This window comes from Notamacropus eugenii, chromosome 3, assembly GCF_028372415.1.
Source record: "Notamacropus eugenii isolate mMacEug1 chromosome 3, mMacEug1.pri_v2, whole genome shotgun sequence".
NCBI lineage: Eukaryota > Metazoa > Chordata > Mammalia > Diprotodontia > Macropodidae > Notamacropus > Notamacropus eugenii.
In genome coordinates this window covers 418,369,263-418,380,905 of record NC_092874.1, presented here as the reverse complement: position 1 = coordinate 418,380,905, position 11,643 = coordinate 418,369,263, and the positions used below count along the sequence as shown (strand labels likewise).

Here is an 11,643-nt window from a genome sequence, read left to right as displayed (position 1 = left end):
GGATCTCTTACTCCCCCACATCTGCTTTTTTACATTCTACTGTAAAAGACTTTTCTTCACTCTTTTATGTGAGATAATTTAGCACATTCTACCTCTCCCTTTTCCTTTCTCCCAATAAATTTTTCTTTCACCCCTTAATTTCATTTTTTAGATATCATCCCTTCATATTCAACTCACACCTGTACCCTCTATCTATATATACTCCTTCTATTTGTTCAAAAAAATGACGAAGTTCTTAAGGATTTTAAGTATCATCTTCCTATGAAGGAATGTAAACAGTATAACTCTATAAAATCCTTTATAACTTCCCTTTCCTGCCTACTTTTTCACTCTCCTCTTGAGTCTTGGATTTGAGAGTGTATTTTTCTATTCAGCTCTGGTCTTTACATCAAGAAAGCTTGAGAGGTGGAGCCAAGATAGTGGAATGAGAGCTTCAGTTCCTCTGAACTGAACAGATACCTCTAAAAAAGAAAATCTCAATACATTTTAGAGTGGCAGAATCCACTAGGAGGTAGAATGTGGCAGATTTCCAGTCCAGGACAGTGTGGAAGATCTACAGGGAGGATCTGTTACAAGGGGCTGGGGGAGCACAGAGCATACAGACTCCACCAGCTCAGACCCTGCTATAGCAGAGCTCAGCAGGAACTACAGGGTAGACTGAATCAGAACCAGCAGTGCGGTTTCTCAAACATATAAGCCCAGGACTGGAGTTCAGTGGAACTGAGTGAGAGAGAAGCACAAAACCCCAGGTAACAGCAGCAGCCACTCTAGACTATCAGTCCACAGATTAAATGTCTATAAGTCACCTACTTGAACTTCCAGGAGCCAAAACAGTAGAGTGATCTGTTAATACTCTCGCCCTCCCCTTTTTGACCTTGAAAAATCCAGAGAATACTTCCCCAAGAAAAATCATGGAATAGTGCAATCAGCAGAAGGGGTAAATAGTCTCTTAGCTAGAGAGGCTAGGAAAATTGTCAAGGACAGATCTTCTTGCTATAGCTGAAAAGACAAGTACAGGACCAGAGCTGACACAGACAGCCCCAACTCAGGGAACTGGACGGAGATCCTGAGACCCAAGAGGGTGGAGCCTGTAAGTGCCAAAGACAGGACCTGAGGCCTGCCTTAGTATATTCAGTGGGATCAGAAAGACACCAGCACAGGTGAGGGTTCCCCCACCTGCTGAGCCCGCACGTGTTCAAGCTTAGGGGAGGAGACCTCCTGCACCAGACCATCACTCTCCAACACCTCACACAGCAAGCTCCAGGGTACCTCTGGGGAAACTCAGAAAGACTTCACCTGGCCTCACCCTTCGCACACCAACCAGCACAGCACCAGGTAAGCTTCAGCATTCTAGCTTCTAGCTGAAAGAACCAGAGGACACAACACCCAAAGTCTCAAATTCAGCACAAGAATCATGGGAAAGAGCCTCCTGTGCCCCAGAGGCAGAGATACACTTTAAAAGCCAAGAAAAACAATCATCATGAGCAAAGAGAAAATCAGAAAAGATCGTAGAATCTTACTATGGGAATAAAAACCAAAGTACTAATACAGAAGAGTTCAGTATTGAGACTGTACTCCCATCTGAATCCTCAAAAGACAATATGAACTGGTCTCAAGCTCAAAGGGCATTCTTGAAAGAGCCCAAGAGGGATTTTAAAGGCCAAATTAGAGAGGTAGAAGAAAAAGAAATTGGCCAATGATTCTAAAAATGTGAAAAAAAGAATTCACTGAAGAATTTAAAAGGAAAATTAGACCTAACTGGAGAAAATAACTGCTTAAAAGGAATAATTGGACACTTGGAAAAGCAGGTGCAGAAGTTAACTGAAGAAATCAATCTATTAAAAACTAGAATTGGGCAAGTAGAAGTGAATAATTCTATGAAATATCAAGAACCAGGTAAACAGAATCTAAAGAATGAAAAAATAGAAGAAAAATAAAAATATACCTCCTTGGAAAAACAACTTACTAGGAAGATAGATACAGGAGAGAAAATCTAAGAATTTTTGGTCTACCAGAAAGCCATAATGAAAAAAAGAGCCTGAACGATATTTTCAAGGAATCATGAAGGAAAACTGCCCTGAGGTCCTAGATCAAGAAGACAAAATAGTCATCTAAAAGAACACTGATCTCCTCCTAAAAAAACATCCCAAATGGAAAACGCCAAGGAATGTTGTTGCCAAATGCCAGAACTATCAAGTGAAGGACAAAATACTGCAAGTAGCCAGAAAAAATCAATTCAAATATAAAGGAACTACAGTCAGGATCACATAGGACATTGCAGCTTCTATGTTAAAATATCAAAGGAATTAGAATGATATTCCATAAGGCGAAGGAGCTTGGGGACTACAGCCAATGATCAATAACCCAGCAAAACTGAGAATATTTCAAGCAAAATATGCAGTGAAATAAAGGATTTCCAGACATTCCTGATGAAAAGGTCAGAGCTAAATAGAAAATTTTATCTTCAAATAGAAGTCTGAAGGGAGTCATAAAAAGGTAAACAAGGGGATTTTTTCTTGTTATTCAATATGGACAAACTGGTTACATGCATATAAGGGGAATTAACGCTTGTTAAAATTAAGAATTGTATATTTATTATGATATTTAAAATGGATACACACAGATAGAGGGAGTGGGTATAAATTAACTGATGTGATGACAAAAAAAGTGATTTAAACATGAGAAGGGATTGTAATGAGAGAAGTGAAAAGGAGGAGGCAGTAATAGGTAAATGGCATCTCAGGAAGAGACACAAAAAAATCATATTGCAGTAGAGGGATAGAGAGGAGGGAAATGAGCACTGTTTGAGATTTACTCTCATTTGATTTGGTTCAAGTAGGGAACAACAAACTCAGTTAAATATAGAAATCTAATTTGCCCTAGAGGAAGTAGGAGGGGAAACGGGGAAAAGGGGAGGGGAGGTTAAAAGGGAGGGAAGACTGAGGGAGGCGGTGGTTAAAAATCAAAACTCTATTGTGGAGGGGAAGGAAGAAGGGAGAACTAAAAGCATAAACAAGGGGAAATAGGATGTAGAGAAAGACACAGAGAGTAATCATAACTGTGAATGTCAATGGGATGAACTCTCCCATAAAATGGAGATGGATAGCAAAATGGCTTAAAAACTATAATCCAACAATATGTTCTTCATAAGAAACACATTTGTGATGCACAAAAGGTAAAGGTAAAAGGCTGGAGCAGAATATATTATGCTTCAGCTGATGTAAAAAAAAAAAAAAAAAAAGCAAGGGTAGCAATCCTAATCTCAGACAAAGCAAAAGCAGAAACAGATCTAATCAAAAGAAATAAAGGAAACTATATTCTGCTAAAAGGCACCATAGACAATGATGCAATATCATTACTAAATATATATGTACCCGGTGGTATAGCATGCAGATTTTTAGAGGAGGAGTTAAGGGAGTTACAGGAAGGCCAGTGAAATAGGTTAGGTACTGAATAAACAATAGTCAATGACACTGTACACAAGATTGAAGTCCAAATGGATACTTGATCTAGGCATAAAGACTTATAAACAAATTAGGACAGCAAGGAATAGTGTATTTCTCAGATTTATGGAGAAAGGAGAAATCTATGACCAAATAAGAGACAGAAAATATTATGAAATGCAAAACGGATAATATTGATTACATGAAATTGAAAAGATTTGCACAAACAAACACAATGCAACCAAGATTAGGAGGGAAGCAGAAAACTGGGAAAGAATTTTTACAACTAGTGTCAGTGATAAAGGCTTCATTTCTAAAATATATAGAGAACTGAGTCAAATTTAGAAGAATACAAGTCATTCCCCAATTATTAAATGATCAAAAGATATGAACAGGCAGTTTTCAGGGGAAGAAATTAAAATTACCAATAGTCATATGAAAGAATGCTCTAAATCACTGAGGTACCACATCACACCTATCAGATTGACTAACATGAAAAAAACAGGAAAGGATTAATATTGGAGAAGATGTGGGAGAGTTGGAACACTAATTCATGGTTGGTGAAGCTGTGAACTAATCCAACCATTCTGGAGAGCAATTTGGAACTATGCCCAAAAGGTTACAAAAATGTTTATACCCTTTGACCCTGTAGTATTGTTTCTAGGATTGCATCCCAAAGAGACCACAAAATCGAAAAGTCCCACATGTATAAAAATATTTATAGCAGCTATCTTTGTGGTGGTCAAAAACTGGAAATCAAGGGGAAGCATGTCAATTGGAGAGTGGCTAAACATGTTGTGCTATATGAGTGTAAAGGAATACTATTTTGCTATAAGAAATTATGCATAGGAAGACTTCAGAGAGGCCTGAAATGACTTATATGAGATGATGCTGAGTGAAATGAGCAGAAACAGGAGAACGTTGTACACAGTAACAGTCACAGTGTGTGAAGACTGTTCCTGGTAGACCCAGCCCTCCAGAGCAATGGAAGGTCCTAAAACATTCAGAAAGGACTCTTGAGACAAAATGCCATTCACATCCAGAGAAAGAACTATGGAATCAGAATACAGAAAGAAGTAGAATGTTTTCTCGCTTGTTATGTTTTGTTTTGGTTTGTTTATCTCATGGTTGCTCTCATTCATTTTAATTTTTCTGTTACATGACTAATGTGAAAATGTGTTTAATAAGAATGTATGTGTAGAACCCACATAAGACTGCAAGTTTTATCAGAGAGGGAGAAAATCTAAGACTTATGGAAATGATTGTTGATAACTGAAAACAAATTAGTTAAAAAAAATTAAATTAAAAAATTAAAAGGTCAAGGAGAAATTTAAAACAAAAAGAATTCTTGAAAGTCCTCTATCTCATTGCATACCTTTGTTTCCCCTGAAGGATTATACCATTTTGCATAGAGGTGATTCTTGGTTGTAATTCTAGCTCCTTTGCTCTCTGGATTATGATATGCTACACCCTTTTTTCCTTTAATGTAGAATCTGTTAAATATTATATTATCTTGATGGTGGCTCCACGATAACTTAATTCATTCCTTCTTGCTGCTTGCAATATTTTCTCCTGGGCCTGGGAACTCCATAAATTGGCTATAATGTTCCTAGCAATTTTCATTTTGATACCTTTTGCAGGAGGTGATTGGTGGATTCATTCAATTTCTACTTTATCCTGTGGTCCTGGAATAACAAGGAAGATAATGTCTAAGTTATATTTTGATCATGACTTTCAGATATTCCCTCAAAATTTAAAATATCTCTTCTGGATCTGTTCTCCATTTTGGCTGTTTTTTCAATGAAATATTTCACACTATCTTCTCTTTTAAACATTCTTTGGTTTTGCTTGTTTGTTGATTTCTCAGAAAAATCATTAGTTTCCAATGGCTAATTTTTAAGTAATTATTTTCCTCAGTGATTTTTGTGACTTTTTTTCCATTTGGACAACTCTACTTTTTAAAAAATTCTTCTCAGTGGCTTTTTACGTCTCTTTTGCCATTTGGCCTAGTCTGTTATTAAGGTGATACTTCACTATTTTTTGTGTCATCTTTATGAAGCTATTAAATAATTTTTCAATTTTTTGCATCATTCTCATTTTTTTTCCAATTTTTTCCTCTGCCTAACTTACTTGATTTTCAAAATAGTTTTGTCTCCATGGCCTGAGACAATTCATATTTTTCTGAGATGCTTTGGATATTGGAACTTTGAGTACATTATCTTCTTCTGAGTAGGTTTTGATCTTCTTTATGACCATAATAATTTTATGGTCAGAATTTTTCTTTCTGTGTTTGCTCATTTTTTCCACGCTAACGCTTGACTTTTAACTCATTGTTAAAAGGACTCTGGGGATGGGGGAGCATGTTTTAGATGACAGAGAAGAAAGATGCACATACTCTAGCTTTTCCCCCACAGCCCATAAAACACCTGTAAAGAAAGACTCTCAACAAGTTCTAGAGCAGCAGAAACCACAGAACAATGGAGTGTAGGAGATTTTCAGTCCAGGGTGACCTGGAAGGCCAACAGGAAAGGTCTATCACACTGGACGCAGAGTAGAACCCAGCCCAACTTTGTCCGTGTGGTGCCAGGAAGAGCAGGACCAGAGCAGGCTTCCAGAACAGAATCCCCAGCAGCAGCAGCAGTTGGTAGATCCCTTAACTCACAGATGCCAAAGAGGAATTTTTCAATCACAGTAAGAAGGGAGCAGGGTCCTCCCCTAGCCCTAGCCTCAGGTGGCAGTAGCAGCATCAGCAAAAGAAGAAACAGGGGGCAGGTGGCCACAGCAGCAGCCGGTGTCCATTGCTGTAGGGGCTCACCTTAAAGCCCCTGAGGTAATTGAGCATCTATTCTGAATCTCAGCCCTGAGCACCATCCTGGGACATGGCAGAGCTGGAGGCCTATGAAGAGTAAACTCCTCTTCCTTGATTGTGCCACCTTAGAGGAACAGAGAACTTATAGGTACACTTTACTCTTCATAAAGGACCCAAAAGTCAAGTTGGGAAAATGCCTGAAAAAGGGAAAAAAAAATACCTTGGTGAACAGATTTTCAATCCCATCCTTTCAGATGAGGAAGAACAATGTTTACAATCAGGGGAAGACATAAAAAATCAAGGCTTCTGCATCCCAAACTTCCAAAACAAATATGTAATCATCCCAGGCCATGGAAGAGCTCAAAGAGGATTTTGAAAATCAAGTAAGAGAGGTGGAGGAAAAATTAGGAAGAGAAATGAGAGTGATGTAAGAAAATCCTGAAAAGTGAGTCCACAGCTTGCTAAAGGAGACCCCCAAAAATGCTGAAGAAAATAATACCATTAAGAATAGACTAACTCATCTGACAAAAGAGCTCCAAAAAGTCAATGAGGAGGTGTGTTACCACTACCTGCATTATACTGCACTCATCTCTCACCCTGGTGAACCAAACCTTTCTTGCCAACATTCCAATTGGAAATCAAGGGCATGCCCATCAAGGGAATGGTTGCATAAATTGTGGTATATGAAAAATAATAGAATACTACTGTGTTATAAGATACAATGAACTGGAAGACCTCAGAGAGGCCTGGAAAGACTTATAAGAACTGATGCTGAGTGAAAGGGTCAGAACCAGGAGAACTTTGTATACAGCAACAACTACAGGGTGCAAGGAACTTTTCTGGTAAACTTAGTAGTTCATTGCAATGCAAGGATGCAAAAAAATCACGATGGTCTCTTAAGGAAAAATGTCTTCCACATCCAGAGAAAGAAAAATGGAATTAGATTGCAGAATGAAGCAGATCATTTTCTCTTGTATTATGTTTTGATTTGTTTTATGATTTCTCCCATTCATTTTAAATCTTCTGTGCAACAAGACTAATGTGAAAATCTATTTAATAGGAGAGTAGAACCTATATAAAATTACATGTTGTCTCAGAGAGGGACTGGGGACATAGAGGGGAAGGAGGAGGAAGGTGGGGAAAAATCTAAGATATATGGAAGTGATTGTAGAACACTGAAAACAAACAAACATATAAATAAATAAAGACATAAAAGTATCAGAAACAATTATTTAAAAAATATTACTCATACACACATATGTGTGTGTATGTACATATATATATATACATACATACATACATACATATATCAGTTACTAATCCCAGTGCAAAAAAATTATAAAGATATGCTAAGAAAAGCATTAAAAGTACAGTGACTAGAAATTTACTCTAAAGAATCACAGTCAAATATGTGATAGAAATGATAGGTTATTTCTTTAAAAATAAAGATAAAAATGGGACAACATTCAAAAAATATTTGAGATACAGTTAGAACAGACTGTTGGGGATTTTTTTTTTATCAGTTAGCATCTTAATTCAGCATAAAACAGAAAAAAACAAATAAATGAATTGAGATTGCAACTGAAATACTTAAAAAATAGTAATAGAACAAAAAATAAAAATTCTAGTTAAATAAATGTATTAAATTAAAAGTAAATGAAATTATTATAAAACTGCAAACTTTTAATAAAATAAGCAAACCACTAGCTAATTTGTTGAAAATAAGGAAGTGAAAAAAATAAAAATTACTGTAATCAAAACAGAAAAATAATCATAGCAAATGAAGACATAAAAGCTATTATTGGAAATTATTATGCCCACATATTACATAATATAAATGAATACATAGAAAAATATTAAATAATAAAAATAATACACTAAGAATTACCAAATTTAAAAACTAATTTTGCATGAAAAAAATGAGCAAACCATCAATGAATGTTAAAATTAAAAAGACAACAAGAGCAAATTAAAATGAACAAACAACAAAACAACAGGAACAGGTAGGTTCATAAAGGAATTATATCACTTTTACAAAGAAAAAGTAATTGCAATATTTTATCATATGTTTGATTAAAAAAGTAGGTATCCTATGACATTTCTTCTGTGACACAAGTATAGTCTTAATACCTAATCCAGGTAGAGTCAATACAGGTTAAATTATATGCCAATAATCACAATGAATATAGACATAAATATTTAAATAAATATTAGAAAATAAACTTAGATAACTTATCACAAAGATTATACACTATGACTGTGTTGGTTTTATATAAGGGATATGAGACTTGTTTTATTAAGAAAATTACAAAATTAATTAGTCATATTAATAGCTAAATAAAATAATTTTATTAATAAATACAAAATAGTGTGTGGCAAAACATAACATTCATTTCTCTTAAACTCTAAATTATAACGAAAATTGAACTGTTTTAATGGATAGAAAGCCTGAGTGTCTGAATAAGGAGGGTGACTGGTGTGGTCTGTACAGATGCTATGTCCTGCCCATAGGACTCATACATTGGAGACAATGTCTGGAAGTTTCTATTTTGCAATTGTAAAATGCCATCATGGCAATTCAACTTTGAAATGGAAATTTTGCCAGCTAGAAAAGTGGAATCTAAGGATCATCATCATAATCTGAATCAGTTCATAGATCATGCAGCCCTTGACCTAGTAGATGAAAATATCTTGCTGTCTAACAACAAAAACAAAAACAAAAACTTTCTCCAAAAACTAGAGAAATTCAATGAGTGCTTTGTTTCTGCTTCTATTACTGCAGGACCTTTGAGATTTACTGTGCTTTATGATGTAAGACAAGAAGGTGGAATAAAGAACTTCTTTAGTGATGTCTATGATTTATATATAAAGTTTGCAACAAATACATTTTATGAACCAAATTCACCCATTTGATCAAGCATATTTGCCAGAAAAGTTCAATTTCTTGGGAGGAAACACTTTCTAAGCTGAAAACAGGAAACTTCTTAAATATATAATGTCACAGTATGCATTTTAAATAAGAGCCAATCAAGTCTACTCTGTCTAGCCCTGACTTTCTAAGCTTCTGGAAATTAACCTCCTTTCTAATTACAAAGACTACAAGACAAATTTTGTTATCATTTTTGCAGGTAATCCAACCAAAATAGCATACTTTTGAAAAATGCTGCATTTATGAAGAATGTTAAAGTGCAGTGACAATTATTTTTGCTTTGAAAATTGCTTAGAAGATTTCACTTTGACTAGTATAATAGAATCTTCTTAAACTATGAAATAAGCAAATGTTACTGATGATTTGGTTAACAGATCTTAAACAGAAATATAAAAATTTGCTCACAATAGAAAATAAAATTTACAGCATACAAATGGATTTTTCAAATTTATAAATATAGGAAATATGGTGCTGAATTTGCTTGTCAAATTTTGTACTAAGTGTTCATCTGAGAGGATCAAGTACCAAGTCTACTGATAACCCCTCTCCCTCCAAAACAAGAAAAAAAAATAAAAAAAAACCCAGAAAACTTTGAGCATGAATACATGATTCTACCTATAAGTGAAATGTAGTTGCTGAGGGCAATGGTTAAGTAAATAGTACACCTTTGCATAATATTTTGTCATTGTTATGTTTTTGGAATCCTGAGGATGTTTTCTTTCCTCAACAGAAATAACAATGATAACTAAGTTTCCTCTTCATAAATTAATTTCATACTTTTATAAAGGTATTTGAATTATTTGCATAGTTTTACTTTTGAGAATGACCTGAATAAAAGTTTGTCACTTTGATAGTAGGCATATATAATAGACTATAACTAGGAAAGTTAAACAGAGTTTTTGGCATTGTAGAAAGTATGCAATCTCGTTCTATAAACTGAGAACTATGCTTGTAAAGAGATGACATGAACATAATCTATAATAGTTCCTGGAAAAACTACAAATACCTAGAAAAATACTTTTGAGGGGGTGGAGCCAAGATGGTAGAGTAGAAGGCCAGACCTGTAGAAGTTCTCACCCCCAGCTCATAAAATACCTGTAAAATATGACTCAACAAATTCTAGAGCAGCAGAAGTCACAAAACAATGTAGTGAAATAAATTTTCAGCCCAAAGCAGCTTGTAAGGCCAACATGAAAGGGCTATCACACTGGGTATGGAGCAGAGTGCAGCCCAAGGAGTGCAGCCCAGCCTTGGCCATGCAGCATGGCAGGTGCAAGACTGGAACAGCCCTCAGGGGGCAGAATCCCTGGCAGCAGTTGTGGTTCCCAGATTCTTCGATCCACAAACTAAAAAGACAGCTTCAAAAGTTAGTGAGAAAGCTCTTTCACCTGGGTGAGAAGGGAACATGATCTGACTTCAGCCCAAGGCAGTAGCAGCTTCCATTTTTGGAGCCCTCAGGCTAAAGACCCAGGGGGAATTGAACTGCTGTTCTGGGTCTCGGTTCCGAGTGGCATTCCTGGGGTGAGGAAGAGCACTGGTTGGCATGGTGGAGCTGGTGGAGGCTCTAAAGAGAGAATTATACTTACAGATACTAGGCAGAAAAGTTTCTGATTGCTTTCAGATCAGAGCACAGGCCAGGTCAGGAGTAAACTCCTCTCGTTTGATTGTGCCCCCTCAGAGGAACTGAGAACTTACACGTCCTAAAGTATATCATTCACTTCACAAAGGATTCAAAAGTCAAATAACTGCCTTGGAAAAGGTCCAAAAAGGGGAAAAATAAAAAGACTACAGAGGGTTACTTTCTTGGTGAACAGGTATTTTCTTCCATCCTTTTGGATGAGGAAGAACAAGGCTTACAATCAGAGGAAGACACAAACGTCAGAGCTTCTGCAACCAAAACCTCTAAAGTAAATATGCAATAATCTTAGACCATTGAAGAGCTCAATAAGGATTTTGAAAATCAAGTAAGAGAGGTGGAGCAAATATTGGAAAAAGAAATGAGAGTGATGCAAGAAAATCATGAACAGCAAGTCCACAGCTTATTAAAGGTGATCCCCAAAAATGCTGAAGATAACACCTTTAAAATTAGACTAACTCAAATGGCAAAAGAGGTCCAAAAAGTCAATGAGGAGAGGAATGCTTTAAAAAGCAGAAGCAGTCAAATGGAAAAGGAGGTTCAAAAATTCACTGAAGAAAATATATTTTTTTAATTAGAATAGAACAGATGGAAGCTAATGACTTTATGAGAAACTAAAAAATTACAAAACAAAACCAAAAAAATGAAAAAAAAATAGAAGACAATGTGAAATACCTCATTGGTAAAACAACTGACCTGGAAAAGATATCCAGGAGAGACAATTTAAATATTATAAGACTTCCTGAATGACACAATAAAAAAAAACCTAGACACCATCTTTCATTAAACTATCAAGGAAGACTGCTCTGATGTTGTAGAAGCAGAG

At 35.8% G+C, this 11,643-nt stretch overlaps 1 protein-coding gene across 1 annotated transcript; it reads left to right on the top strand.

Moving 5' to 3' along the window:
* The first annotated feature begins 8,814 nt into the window (after positions 1–8,814).
* Positions 8,815–9,165, top strand: LOC140531735 (trafficking protein particle complex subunit 2-like). Its single transcript, XM_072650498.1, has one exon. It carries the CDS (start codon positions 8,815–8,817, stop codon positions 9,163–9,165), a length of 351 nt encoding a protein of 116 aa, XP_072506599.1.
* Positions 9,166–11,643: the final 2,478 nt, after the last annotated feature.

What these genes read in the sequence shown, in the direction of transcription:
- LOC140531735 (XM_072650498.1), top strand. Translation starts at nt 8,815, where the DNA reads ATGCCATCATGGCAATTCAACTTTGAAATGGAAATTTTGCCAGCTAGA.